Here is a 15,367-nt window from a genome sequence, read left to right as displayed (position 1 = left end):
AACTGATTACAATAAAGTAGTTGGCGATGAATGGAAAAGACTAAACCAATGAAACAAAACTCTGTCAATTTATTGGACAAAAACAGATATATATTTAAATGTAGCTATCATTTGCAAGTATATTGATACCGGTGAAATATTCTTGTTATGTTTGTGATGGAACATCGCTTACTTAGTGACTCTGGAGATCCAGTTTGTCTTTAGTCAAAATTGAAGAGAATTAGCATGTATACGTACCATACACTTATACCAAACACCCACAGAAGAGAAACCTAGCCTACTACGGTCGAAACTGTGATTGACAAAATTATGTCGGGACTAAACTACCTGCTCTTTTTTGAAAAATGTTTAATTGCAGAAAAGTTTCTCCAGATGTCTTTTGACAGAAAATTGTTCAAATAACTTGCGTGAATCTCGTCAGAACTGAAATTAGTTTAAGAAGTGCAAGCCAGCTTTTTTGAGGCAATAAAATGTAAGCAACTTCTTTTCATCTGTCTTTCTCTTTTGTTCTTCCATAACCTCTCTTAGGCTCCAGATCTGCCCCCAACCACCGGTAGAATTAAAGAAGGTAAGACCAAGACAATCCATTGCTTCTTATTTGTCTCGTTTGTTGTTGTCGTCAAGTATGTCTTTAAATGGCAAATAAAGATAAAGTTTCATTTGCTAATTTGAAACTTGCACCACTTTTTCTCCATGCCATATTTTACAGGGCAGGTAGAGTCTAGCACAGGAATTCTGTGACCAATCTGCAATCTGCAATGTACAATATTATCATTGTGTGATTCTATGAGGAGAGTGGATGCTATTTTGTTTTTGTATCCACTTTGTATCCACCACAATTCTAGCTTAGTTATCAAAAGATAACTGAACTAAACCATGTGGTTCCTATTGCCGACAGCAAGAAACAGAAAGCATTTTTTTTTTGTGTAACAAAAGGATCGACAACTTGTGGCTAACAATTACAAAACTTTGTTTCGTTTGATGGAATAAGGTGCCTTTAGCAAGAAAAAAGTTAAAAAATGGTTGAAAATAGTTTTGCATATTTTCGATGTATCGTTATAATCCTTCCTGTGGAAGTTACATTTGTTCTTTAATCAAGCAAAAACATTTGAATGACAAGTGAAGTGTTGCATACATCCGTCCTGGGGTGTAAATTACCCGTTTGGGGGATTGCAAAAACAAACTAGAAAAATAACAACTGTGTTTTCATAGTTGTGAGTGTCTTCAGGAAAGATCAGTAATTTTACATCTTAATTTGGTCTTTGTCTTTGTTCCATTGGTCTCTATAAATTTCCTTTTGCAAAGAGATGTGATTATTTGTAACTGCGATGGTGAAACTTCTTTTTGAGTTGTTATCTGCTTTTTTGAGTCATAACATTTTTGAGTTTTTTGTTCCCTCCCCCATCCCCCCCCCCTCCCACACACAAAGAAAAATCATGAGCAGCAGTACACAATGTATAATTTGAAAATCAGAACAATGCTTTGTGGTATGTAAATGTGGCATTGCAGCAATACCAAGCCGTATAATACTATTAAATTTTCTATATTAAATATCATATTTTGTTTGATGTGCAAGTTTGCAGTGTGTGCTTTTGTTTGAAGTCAAATGTCCTCATTATTCATGGTTTTATCAATTCTTTAAATTTTCCTTTCTCTTTTCAAATTTTCTTTTTATGGTTGTTTTTATTGAAAGTACATTCTGCTAGTTTCTGTGCTTTTGACCATATTTAGATTGTATTTCGTCTGATGAAATATTTTAATTTTTATAACAATGGTTGTAGTGATAGGGAGTGTAGCATATGAACAGGATTTTAGCATTTCTCACTTCAGTGTAACAGGGCAATTTATAAGGCTTTTCTCTGGTTCTCCCTCAGGCAACCAAATCTTAATTTTTGGGTTGTCTGAACGGTAAATTTGGTATTCCAAAAAATTGTAGCAAAATAACAATGACCAATGTGCACACCGTAGAGAGATGTGTAGGTCGGTGAATAGAACACCAGCTTTGGGGGTAAAACCTGATTATCCTCTTTCGTATTTGGGGGTATTTTAATTACAAAGCACAGCTGAATTTTATGTGCAGAACTAATCGTCCACTAGATAACCTCCAAAGGTGATTTTGGTTGTCGGACCAGAAATTTTGTCGTCTCGGACAACCTGACGACTGTTCAAAATTTGCCCTTTGTTGATATGTAATGTAATGCACCAGATTCCTACAGTTCGATACCATATAACTAATTGATATGCAAAAAAAACATTTACATAATTCACACTAGGGCGTAAATTTTGATGATAAAAGATAAAAGAGTGATAAAATCTGATGTGCCGAGATGGGTAAAAACCATTTGTTGAACAACTGGGATCTATTTGCATTTTTTTGTGTTTTACATGTCATATCTATGTAATAAATTCATTTTTATAAGTATAATTATTATTTTCTGCATTCTTTCATCACTTTTTTAATTTTTGTTGATTTTGGTTACAGCTTTGCTTTGCTTTTGCACATTGTTTTGATCAGTTGCCGAAAACTTTATATTTCCTTTTTCATTACAAAATGTTTCACACCACATTTATAGGTACTCCTACTACGCCATCAATAGTCTAGATCCATGTATGCTTGTAACCTTTGACCCCCACAACAGACTTGTCTAGTGTTTAAAGTTGTATCCAAGGTTACCTGTTTTTAGAAGTGATGGGAAAGCAAGGGGGTGGGGGGGGAGAGGTGCAAGTGATTTGAGGGGGGATGACTGAAAACTACACTGAAGTGATTCAAATTTTGGACTGTTTGTTAGCTGAGCTTCAACATGTTTAATTCTTGCGTATCGTATGCCGTATGATAAGACCGAGGGTAGTTCTACAGTCTGTGATACAGCAATAGTAATAAATTTAACATCCCACTCATGCCGTAGGCAGAGTTACGTTTGTTAACTCATTGCAGTGTTCATGCTTTCATGGAGAAGGCAAGTTTGATGATCTGCAGTTTATACAATAGTATTTGTATGATGATGAAAAGGTTAATGCTCTACCTCATAGTAAGGGAGAAAATGAGGAAAATGTTGCAACTGGGATAGAGGAAATTTGGACCAAACATGGCAGGATATAAGAGTAGAGCATTTGGGAATGGAGAAATTTGGACCAAACATGGCGGGGAAAAAGCATGATTATCTTTAAACGTTGTATCATTTTGGAAGGCAATGTAAGAACGTAAGAAGTGAGGAATATTGGTTTTAATTCGAGCAAGTATATGTAAATATTTGAGGTTCTGAGATGGTGACAGATTGGAAGCTTTGGTTCTTATCCTTACTGCCTTCGAAGGGAGAAAGTGACAAAGAGTATTAAAACAACCACACACTATCAACGACAAGAACAAAAAAGAAGAAAATCAAATAAAGTCAACAGGTGTATGGTAGATGATCTGCATCTGCTTTAAGAAGCAGTATAAACATACAGAACACTTACCTAAGGACAAAACAAACAAACTCTTCATTTCATGAGTGATACTAACATGGATATCAGTCACACTTATTGAAGTCTGTGAGGACAGTGTTAGAAAGATTGTGAGTGGGGCTTGGGGGGGGGGGGGTGGGGAGGTCTGTGGTGTTTCAGGAACTGTGAACATACCGTAAAATTGAGTATTGTGGCCTGCGGGTGGGGAGGTCTGTGATGTTTCAAGAGCCGTGAACGTATTGTAAAAGATCCAACCTGAGCCAGTTGGAGAAATAATAAAAATAAACAACTACAAACAAACAAAAAAAGGTAAAAGGGAAAAGGAGGAAAGTGGAAAGACAATGTTTTGTAATGAACAAACTAATTACGGCTCTTCAGTTTTAAAATGATCAGTATAAATAAACGACATCATGTTAAATCTCCTCAATAACTCAAGTTTTGAAGTATGGAAAAAAAAATGAGTAATGTGATCACATACTGTGTGTAAAAGCAAAGCAAGGCCAGTATATATATCTGACAATGGTTCTGTGGCCCGTACGTTTGGCTCATTATCAGAGAAATGTTTGGATTTTACAGGTAAACAGTTTACCAGGAAAGTCCTTCTGCGAGGATTTTCAGACTACGTCTTCCATCAGGCCACTCAGATGGCACAAGGTACAATTTGAAAATTAAAAGAAATTGCCAAGTACCACACAGCAGTGTCAAGCTCTTTAATTTTTCATGTTCTCCTTGGTTTTTGGCCCTATTTCCCCCTCATGGGATGTGCCCCCCCCCCCCAATTTATGGTTTTGTACTTGTGAATCATTTGATTTTTGTATATAACATCATGTATGAAAAGTTTCATACATTTGGTTTATATAGTCAGGAACTTTTTATGTACAAATAAACATAAAAAGATTAAAAAATTGAAAATAAGATAAAGCTGTATGCCTATCAGTGGTTCTGCTACAGAGACTATAGTATAAATTGAAGGAACAGAAATCACCACAGAGAGCTATATTCAACTAGTGTAAAGTTTATGAAAACATTTGGAATAAAAGGTTCTCTGAAAGCTATTAATATGATCATGAAATTGATTGTTCCAAAACCAGTGGAGATATGTAAAATTTGTATCAAAGCATTGTAGAGATATGATTGAACGATATGGCACAAGATCTTCCAAATTTTGAAATATTTATATACAATACATAAAAAAAAATTTAAAAAAATAAATAAAAATTATGGCAATTTCTTTTGATGATGAAAAAGTTGGGAATGATGTTGGATTTGTGTGGAAAAGCATGGCACATTATTATACCTTGTGTATTTGACATTTTACACTGGGACCTTTGGACTTATTGTTGTCATTGTGACAGTTGGTCATGTGTAGACATGGTATATTTGCATATGCATCAGATGATGAATATTCACGAGGTATCATTATCCATGGTCGTCATTGCCTGATTAGAAGGCATGTACTTCTTAATACCCTCCCTGTGGTTTATCCAGCATGACATCCTATTACCCATTTGTGTGGACTGTAAGATATGAATGATATATCACATATCAACATAATCTTATAATCTAGGAATGCTTCATGTTATTATTTAGAGTGGATAATCAACTTTATTTTCAGTCACTTTAAGTGTACTTTAGGTATTTGTACAGTATGGATAGGCATTGATGTTTATACTCATAGTGACTTGAGGTGAATTGAATATCAAGTGGGTTTACCTTATGAAAATTGAAACTAATCCTAGCATGAGATGCTGTTGACTGGAACTGTGATATACCCCATTGATGGATGAATTACTTTAGAGGCATACAAAGGAACAGGTAACCAGATGTTCTGTAGGATGAAAGAGGTTTTTGAGGGTAAATTTAGTTATCATAATAAATGGGGTTAATCTATCATTAGCTGGTCAATTTTGGTCAGTTTTATTTTAAATTTAAAAATTTTGTTTTTTTTTTCAATTAGAATTAGTTGTATTTGTGTAGGTTATTAAAGTTGCACAGTATCATCAGGAATGGCATATATGCCGTAATCTGTTACAGTCGAGAAATGATTAGAAATCGGTCTTTTTTTGTGGGTTCTACTTTCATAGACAGTTTGGGTTTTAGGCCGGTAGTTGGTGTCGGTATCCCCTTGGTGAATATGTTTTGTGTTGTTGGGAAGAGGGAATTTAAGATATTATTATTGCGCACTATTAATGTTATGGTGTAAGTGTTTAGTCTATATAAAGCATGCACTCCTTTCGTCCTGGTTATGAAGTTATTTATTGCCCTCCCTAAAACTGATATTGTGTAGAAGAACTGACCTGTCATGTTTTTTTTTTAAATATTATTTTTGATGCATTACTATGCTAATTAAAAACAATTAAATTTGAGGCATGAATCAAACTCTCAGAGGGAGATTCTTCAATCAAATACACTTCACTTCAGAAAGTAGACACATGCCAATTTTTTAACAACCAGTCAATATCAAGAATTAAAAGTGGGAGAATTGTGAATGCTGCAGTAACAACGACTGTATGTTATGTGAAAAATTGCTTTTTACTCGTTCCCCGAGAAAATTCTTCTATGACTGTCATTAGTTGTATCTGACAGATTGATGCCTCGGCTGTCACAATTCTATCAGGCTGTAATTACTGTCATGGGTATCTCTCATAAGTTTCGAGCGTGACATTTACGAAGCCCATTTTTTTCCATGAGGTAAAATGCCGCATCGCTACTGTACATAACGTGAGAATTTCTTGTCTAAAACAAAAGGGATGTCTTGAAAAAGCAGGTATCATTTTGGGTTCTTATAGTAGAATTGTGGGGACTTTTATTTGGAGTCATGTCCGAGTGAAATATCTGATCGGAAAAAGAATTAGAAAGAAAATAAGTAATTCCAATTCTGCTTTTCACACTTGTGTTTTGCTGACACAATATATTTTTATTTATTTAATTTAATTTTTTTTTTTAAATTATGATTATGATTATTATTTTTTATTCCCCTAGCATTTGGTTAATAAAGCTTCTTAAAATTCAAGTTGAAAAGAATGTAATTGGTGTAACATCGTTAAAGGGATAGTTGCTTTCGTTGTTGCAGGTCATTAATGCAGGGATGTATCGGTTATTGACCTCTGTCAAAAGAAGTCACTTTGCACACAACTTCATGAATATTCAAAAGGTGACTTGATTATACTTGAAACAACATTGAAGTGAAAGTTAGGAAGAGGACCAATAAAATTTGGAAAATTGTAAAAAGTGAAATTCTGAGAATCGGATAATTATGTAATCATTTGGTGATGAAGGGAATTACTTGACTGAATATGTATAGAATATCAAATGAAACATTAGCAGAATGAGTTAGATGTTTACACAAGATAACCAACAGATCTGAGATAAACGATAGAGGTTTATATGCCTTAATGAAGATTTATGAAGAGGAAATGGTTTGTAGATATAAATATTCATTATGTCTTTAATATTCATTACAATTAGGTGTAGTCGTTTAACTAGCAAGCAAATTTGTCATTCATTGTGACTCATTGAATGTGAGACAGCCAAAGTATGGTTCAGTTAAATATTGAAGCACCATATGCCTATTTAGTATTTATGAAAATATTTTTGATTTCTATGACATTTTGTGTACTTACAGCTGTGCAAATACTACTTGAAGTTTATTGAGTGGCCTGTGTGTCTGGCTGTAAAGTACAAGGGTGAATTGCTTTGAATGGTGATTGGATAAACTCTCTCCCAACTGCACTATACCCTATACTGATATTCCAATTAAACCATGCATTCATGAGTGTTGTCTGTTTTATCATGCCTGAGTAACTCTATGATGGAAACTATATATGAAATGCCGGCCATACCCGAGTTGCATGTTGCTTACATATCATTAGATGATATTATTAACTCCATGATGCCAGTTTTCTTTTTGTTGTTGCAAGCTCACTGAAGCATGCTGGCATGCCATCCTTACAGTGCTTTATATTATCAACAGGGACGTCTTTTAATTTTGAAGGGTATGAGACCCTATTATTACTAGGATATATATTACTACCAGCAGCCTATAGACAATAATACTAGCTAGCACACAAAGAGAGCTCACATACTATCTGTGATATAACCCACACATGCCGGCCTGCACGTGTATCTGTATGTGTGGTTTGTTTAGGTCTGCAAAATCTGCAGTATTGTATAGAGCTATCATTTGCACAGTAAGACAGTGCATGTTCCAACGGGGCTGGGAAATCAGCCATATGGTTTCGACACCTGTGTGTAAATGATTTGCTACTTGATAGCACTGAGGATTGGTAGTAATATAACAGTGTTGCTGCATGCCACATTTACGATAGCCACGGATTGACAGAGATGTATATATAATTTACATCAAGAAATAGCACTCCAAAGTCCTGCATATGTTTCTATATATATCTTTATTTTAAACAAACGCATGGTTGCATTTCTGCCTGATGAACGACGACCGACGTACGGATCTCTATATTCAGGATTTATTATATACTTAACCAATCTCGCTGTAGCTCGATTTTTGCAGCAAAGCACCAGGATCTGTGGAACAAAAAAAGAGAAAAGAGAAAGTGAGAGGTGGAGAGTGAGAGAGACAGTTTGTTTTTTCTTGGTGTTTCTAATTTATTGCCTGTGATATCTTCCCCATTCTCTCCCATGTCACTGTGTGCCGACTCGCATGGACTTGCGCACTGTCATCGGTGAGTAAACAAAAAACGACAGAGAAAGATGTTATTATTTTTAAATGCTTTTGGTGTCTCTCCCAACTCTTTGAAAAGGTTCTTCTTCTTCTCCTTCGGATGGGAAATCTTTGCGGAATGTGTCTGTAGTTTTACGCTGTCGACTAAAGAAATAATTAGATAAACTGTCAATGAGGGACATTTCATAAATTTTCTAATATTTTATCAAAGTGGTTGATTTTATTAAAAAATTAATGTTTCAGCTCTACCAGGGGGTCTTTGCCCTCGGGATGCATTTATTTCATTTTAATTGTTTTTGTTACTAAAGCCAAGGGATGTTACTTGCTTCTCTTAATTTGCTCCAACGGCAAACCACTCTCACAGATCCCGGTTTTTCAGTTTAAACCACGGCGGGAAATCTCGGGGAGTTCATTGCTCCTGCGAAAAGACATACCACGATTTCTATGCCCGGTATGGATGAATATTATTATGGGATGGTGATGGCTGGACCATTAGTGAGAGTATCAAATGTAAGGATTTATCTATTAGAGTGACCTGCCTCTGCAGAATTGGGCATGATTAACGGTTTCTTCATGATTGATGGCTACTTCTATAAGAAGCAACGGAACCGACGGAATGGGAAAAGTGTTAGATGCGCACTTTTCCAAAGAATTTCTAATGAAAAATTTAGGTTCGGTTGTTGTTGTTTTCAGTGACAATCACCTAAATGTGATAGATGCAAAGGGCAGCTAATAATTAGACCGTGCAGTGTATTTCTTTGTTTTGGCTATAATTACAGACACATTCTGATAAGGACTTCCATTCTTCTTTTTCTTGTCTGGTTCTTTCCATAACCCTCCTAGAGCATTCTGGCTCATTTACGACTTAACTTTATATTGCAGTTCTCTCTTGTATCATCATCAACAGCACAATCCATTGACCCTTTTTTTCCAAATTTTCAAATATATTTTATTGTGGTTACTTATATTTAATGGTTCCTTTAACTGTTCCCTTCTTCTGCATGGATTATGTATGGTATATGCTGTCACTAAGAGCATGGTGAACAGGAATGACCTCGTTGTTGATTTTAAGATTAACCTGGGATAGTTTCATACTTCAAGGCTGTAACTTCAAATGCTGTCACATCAGTTGTGTATACGTAACTGTGTATAAGTACCAGCATTGATATAAGGCAATGAGCATTGTAGTATTTACTACGATACTATGCTATTATCTAGTCGTTCATAGTGTGTTTATTTCTCTCTTACAAGATTGGTGTCTACTAGAATTCATTACAATGTTAGTTAGGTTGTATATAGTACACTATCAGCATATTGTCTGTATTCTAGTGTGCATTCTGGGCTATTACTTGGAGTCTTTATAGTATATACACACTACTCCAATATTTAGTGGTTGCTGTAGTGGTGTCTAGCCTATTATGTATCGCTCTGTTACTTATCTGCCTGTTTAAGCTTATAGAAGTAGTATCTGCTGGTATAAATATAGTACACTATCACATTGTGTACTATATAATAGTGTGCATACTATTACTTGCAGTCTACGTAGTAGTACACTATCACATAGTGTACTATATACTTGTGTGCATACTGTGCTATTACTTGAAGTCTACGTAATAGTTAACTATCACAGTGTGTACTATAAACTAGTGTGCATACTATTACTTGCAGTCTACATAGTAGTACACTATAACATAGTGTACTATATTCTAGTGTGCATACTGCACTATTACTTGGAGCCTATACGGTATGTAAGCATGATCTTGTAGTTACTGGTATGCATGCATACCCGAATGTAATACATGGAGACTGCTGGTCCATATTTTTTAACAGACATATCAACTTAGAATCAATTGTAGGAGGAAACAGTCAGTGATTTTAAGTAAATAACCAGGCAGGCCTACACTTTGGATATATACAATCTCTGTATTCGACTGGTGGATGCAAGGGCGGCGGAACCGGGGGGGCACAGGGGGCACGTGCCCCCCCACTTTTCCTCAGGTTAAAAATGTGCCCTTTTTCTACATAAAAATTGAGGTGTCTCAAGTTAGCAAGAGGCCAGGGAACCAGAATGAACACTCGGGAAGGGCCGTTTCCAGCCATCTGAGGACATTGTAAACCCAAAAATTTTTCTTGTACGCTCCGCGCCAACCGATGGTGGCGCTCCGCTCAGATAGTCGTGCATACAACTTTGCAAATCCTGGCTACGCCCCTGACTTTTAATGAATTTCTGTGGGTCAAAGTTATTTCGAATGGAAAAATTTGTTAAGATATTAACAAGAAATAAACTCTAATTCGGAAGTTCCTACATTAGCAACTAGCATGATTTCACCTCATTGTCTCAAAAGAAAACTTGTGCCTTGTTTCCCAATATGCACATTGGATATTGCAGTGCTAGTATGCATATTTTCCTTGAGGGTGGGGGGGGGCGGGCGTAATTGATGGAGTGATGTGTATACGCAAATAAGATAATACAATAAGAGTTATGAAGGGTACTAAATATCAGGCTGCATCAGTCCAATCGAATTTCTGCAAAGTGCCCTTCGACGTCGGTGCCCCCCCCAGATTAAAAGTGCTTCCGCCGCCCTTGGGTGGATGGTGAAACTAATACATGTATAAAACAACCTTGACAATTTTATCCAAACTTTCACACATTGCTGCTCCTTCCTAACTCTGTTTCTTTCCCTGTGGTTTTGTGATGACTTCCTGATGGTCACTTTTTCCACAGTTAAAATCTGTTCTTCATTGTAGTGTGTGTCTGTCGATGCCGATATTCTAGGGTTGTAAAAATTACAGTAGGTGAAGATGTGGAGCAACGATAAGGGTGTCGCTCGTAACTAAGGTAAAAATTATTTGTTTGGTATTGAAGTTAGATTGCAGAATTCTTTGTAACAATATACAATAGTGTCAATGTAGAGTCAATGCATTCTTTACCTATATGACACTTCTAAGAAAGGGTGTCATAGGGAGACACCTATTCATATAGTGCTGTGACTTTTCAGTGTAGAGCCTTGTACCAAACACCAGATTTGTGGAATTATGGGATATTTTTTTTCCACAGCTATGCCCACCCCTCCCCTCCCCCCTATTCCATCTAGCATCCCTCCACATGCCACCCCCCCCCCAATAAATAGGTAAGGGTTAGGGTGGAAATATTTCAACCGTATTATGCTGTTTATCTTTGAGAAACTAAGATGACAGCTATGGATCCACCAGTATTAAGAAAAGAAATATGATCTTGTCTTTGTGACTTAAGGTCTGATGGTGATATACAGGAAATCATATTAAGTCGTACAGTCATATTAAACCTATTATAATATTAAGGCTCAGCTTCCATTGAAGAAGTACCCCTGGCTACATCTGGGTGCCCTGGCTACATAGCTCAGGAAGTCTGAAATGATCCATCACTCAGCAGAGATGTTGCCATTTCTGCTTTATGATTCACAGCTAATAGGAAAGCCAAAAAAAGGAAAAGAAAAGAAAAAGCAAATATATACAGGATTCTTTTAATTGTAGGAGAATTAATTCAAACGTTCGTCTTTAATTTTTTGGGAAAATGCGAAGAGTGTCTGAGAGTATATATCTTTACAACTCCTCCTGAACATTATTTTGGTGAAGTTCTCAGAAATATCTTTCCCCTTTCTGTCTTCTCATAAACATTGCAGTCTCATAATATATAGCATAATTTATGATTAAATCAGGCATGAAGGGGTCATTGTTCTGGATTAAAAGAAAGAGGTTGTAGTTAAAAGGGAAGTAATAGGATTCATTGTTATACAGGGCTATATGGCAGAGAAGCCATTGCATATTCATTCATTCATTCATTTATTTGTTTCTTCACAATATAAATACAGAGAACTAAGTGACATATCAACAACAAGGAAAATTGTGAAAGGAAGCACTCCAAAAAAATCCAGAGGGCCTGTCTAGTAGAGCGCTCCCAAAAGTAAATAGAGAGAACAATACAGAAAACAGTAGCACTTATATCCACCAGCACACCGACCCAACACGTATAACCCACTCACCCACCACACCCCCCACCCCCCACAATACATACGTATATAGGTACATAATATTACTAAATTATAACAGAATCATGCTAGAGTTCAAGAGAATGTGAAAGTACATGTGTGGAGAGGGAGACAGCCTGTATTAATGCCGACATTTGTTATTTAAAGGTTATTCATGAATGCGAGTCTATTTCCGTGATATCGACATCGATATGTAATTTTGATCGTCACACTGCCTCGTAATAGTAATTGGAAGAAATGTTGAAAGAATTACCCAAGAATAACTTTCTGTAAACAATCTTGATGTTATGTCAGACTAATTGCCTCTCGGGATGATGTCAAGTGACTCTTGTCCTAGCTTCATCTTTCAAAGGATGTAATATAGGTAACCAGAGACAATGCTTGAAACTTCCAGATAGAAGTAAACTAGAGTTATATCTCAGATGAAGTTATTGTTAATGCGGGCTCCTCGTGATAGATTTGAGAGGAAATTCCCCATCCCAAATTTCAGAAGAGCACAATCGATTAGTTTCTGGGTAGAACAGAACTTCAACCATTGTGACTGTTAGACCTCAATCCTTTGTTCTACATTCTCATCACTCTCTCCCTTAAATTAGGGTCTGTTATGTACAGTATTGGAGAGGGGACGGTAGGGGGGGGGGGGAGTGGAATATGCTAGTCAAGTATATACCTAACACCTTGCGTGTACCATAGATGACAGGGGTTTCTTTACAACTGTGTCATGAAAGCTGACCAGAACTGTAACATAAGATTTCTTGTGTGTACAATTGGGAGAACTCTTTTTGTATGGCAGCACTGCTTACACTTATCCTCTGTATGAAGAGTTGCTAACATGTGTCTCAATATAAAGCTGTATCCGTTATCTAAGTGTACGTACATGTATGTGTCCTAGTTTAGGTCAGAGAAGATGATACAAAGTTGAGATCAGACGAAATGATACCAACCCGAGCAGTATCACATGATACCAAACAGATCAGATATTTTGTGTTGTGTTTTTTTTTCATGGTTTTCTTGCTTTTGTTTGATTTTTGGTTCTTTGCTTTAGCAAAAGGAACCTATGCAGTCAGGTTGGCGTGTGTGTGTATGTGTGTGTGTGTGTGTATGTGTGTATGTGTGTGTGTGTGTGCGTCTGTGACACTTGCTTGGGTACGCTCTATCTCAATAAGGGAATGTTGGATTGAGGCCAAACTTGGATTATAGATCCGCCATATGGAGAAGGTGTGCCCTATTGTTTTTGGTGCCCACAAAGGTCACCAAAGGTCAGTTATGGTCCAAAAACCGAACAAATTAAAACTGCAATAACTCCCAGTGCCATTGTGCGACAAGGTTGATATTTTGGGACAAGTTGTGAACTGGTTAGGGGAACATTTTCAAACTTAACGGTCATGTGATCCGAGGTCACCAAAGGTCAATTAATGATAAAAAACGAGTATTTTTGCGATAACTTGAGAACGAATTGTCCGTTAGGGTTGGGAGTTGCCTCAATGTAATCCATATGTCGACCCGCATCTGGGTGACCCTTGACCTCAATTTGACCTCTGGTGACCTTTACATGTTTTTGGGGATTTTTGCAGTTTTGATGCTATTTTCAGATGTCAAAGGTACCTTCTGATCATAAATGTCATCAGGTTGACCCTGTGTGACCTTTATGTGCGAAGTTATATGGGGTCAAAGTTTTTCGGTCTGAGTTAGGATGGTTGTACAGACTTGTCGTTTTGTTTTTTGGAATCAGGAGATTAAACTACATCTGAAACCAAGGTCAAAAGGTCAAAGGTCACATTAGAAAAAATGTGCTTATTTTGGGAGGAAACGGGCAAAAAAGAAAATGTTTGGTTTTGATGCTAGATTTGGATATCAAAGGTACCTTCCGATCAAAAATGTCAATTGGTTGACACCCGTGTGACCTTCGTGTGCGAAGTTATACAAGGTCAAAGTTAATTTTCAGACATTTAATGCAACAACTCCCAGTGCCAAGGTGTGACAAGCTTGATATTTTTGGACAAGTTGCAAATGGTATAGGGGAATATTTTCAAACTTAACGGTCATGTGATACGAGGTCATCAAAGGTCAATTAATGTTAATAAACTAGTATTTTGGGGATAGCAAATGGGCAAAGAAAAAATGTTTGAATTTGTATAGTTTGATGCTCTAATTTAGGTCTCATCAATCAAAAATGTCAATAAGTTGACCCAAGGTGACCTTTGTATGTTAAGTTATATGAGGTCAAAGTTAATTTTCAGACATTTAGTGTAATAACTCCCAGTACCAAGGTGTTACACAGTTGATATTTTGAGACAAGTTGCAAATGGTATGGGGGAATATTTTCAAACTTAACGGTCATGTGATCCGAGGTCAACAAAGGTCAATTAATGATAAAAAACTAGTATTTTTGCGATAACTTGAGAACAAATTGTCCGTTAGGGTTGGGAGTTGCTTCAATGTAATCCAGTTGTCGACTCGCATCTGGGTGACCCTTGACCTCAATTTGACCTTTGGTGACCTTTTTGTGTTTTGTGGATTTTTACAGTTTCGATGCTATTTTCAGATGTCAAAGGTACCTTCTGATCATAAATGTCAATGGGTTGACCCCAGTGTGACCTTTTTGTGTGAAGTTATATGAGGTCAAAGTTAATTTTCAGACATTTAATGCAATAACTCCCAGTTCCAAGGTGTGACAAGCTTGATATTTTTGGAGTAGTTGCAAATGGTATAGAGGAATATTTTTAAACTTAACGGTCATGTGATACAAGGTCACCAAAGGTCAATTTATGATAAAAAACTAGTATTTTTGCGATAACTTGAGAACAAGTTGTCCGTTAGGGTTGGGAGTTGCTTCAATGTAATCCATTTGTCGACCCGCATCTGGGTGACCCTTGACCTCAATTTGACCTTTGGTGACCTTTTCGTGTTTTGTGGAATTTTACAGTTTCGATGCTATTTTCAGATGTCAAAGGTACCTTCTGATCATAAATGTCAATGGGTTGACCCCCGTGTGACCTTCGTGTGTGAAGTTATATGAGGTCAAAGTTAATTTTCAGACATTTAGTGTAATAACTCCCAGTACCAAGGTGTTACACAGTTGATATTTTGAGACAAGTTGCAAATGGTATAGGGGAATATTTTCAAACTTAACGGTCATGTGATCCGAGGTCACCAAAGGTCAATTAATGATAAAAAACTAGTATTTTTGCGATAA

At 36.6% G+C, this 15,367-nt stretch overlaps 1 protein-coding gene across 12 annotated transcripts in view; it reads left to right on the top strand.

Moving 5' to 3' along the window:
- Positions 1 to 15,367, top strand: part of LOC139979103 (uncharacterized) — a 201,824-nt gene that overhangs the window by 63,389 nt on the left and 123,068 nt on the right. For 6 of the 12 annotated variants that reach the window (XM_071989777.1, XM_071989778.1, XM_071989775.1 and 3 more), the window contains 2 exons: positions 529 to 568; positions 4,021 to 4,098. In XM_071989777.1, coding sequence (XP_071845878.1) covers positions 529 to 568; positions 4,021 to 4,098 — 118 coding nt within the window. The remainder of the gene's footprint in view (positions 1 to 528; positions 569 to 4,020; positions 4,099 to 15,367) is intronic. The other 6 variants (XM_071989781.1, XM_071989784.1, XM_071989776.1 and 3 more) reach the window with 1 other exon arrangement.

Source organism: Apostichopus japonicus, chromosome 13, assembly GCF_037975245.1.
Source record: "Apostichopus japonicus isolate 1M-3 chromosome 13, ASM3797524v1, whole genome shotgun sequence".
Classification (NCBI taxonomy): domain Eukaryota; kingdom Metazoa; phylum Echinodermata; class Holothuroidea; order Aspidochirotida; family Stichopodidae; genus Apostichopus; species Apostichopus japonicus.
The sequence above is the reverse complement of the archived record's forward strand: the minus strand, read 5'-3'. Positions and strand labels throughout refer to the sequence as shown.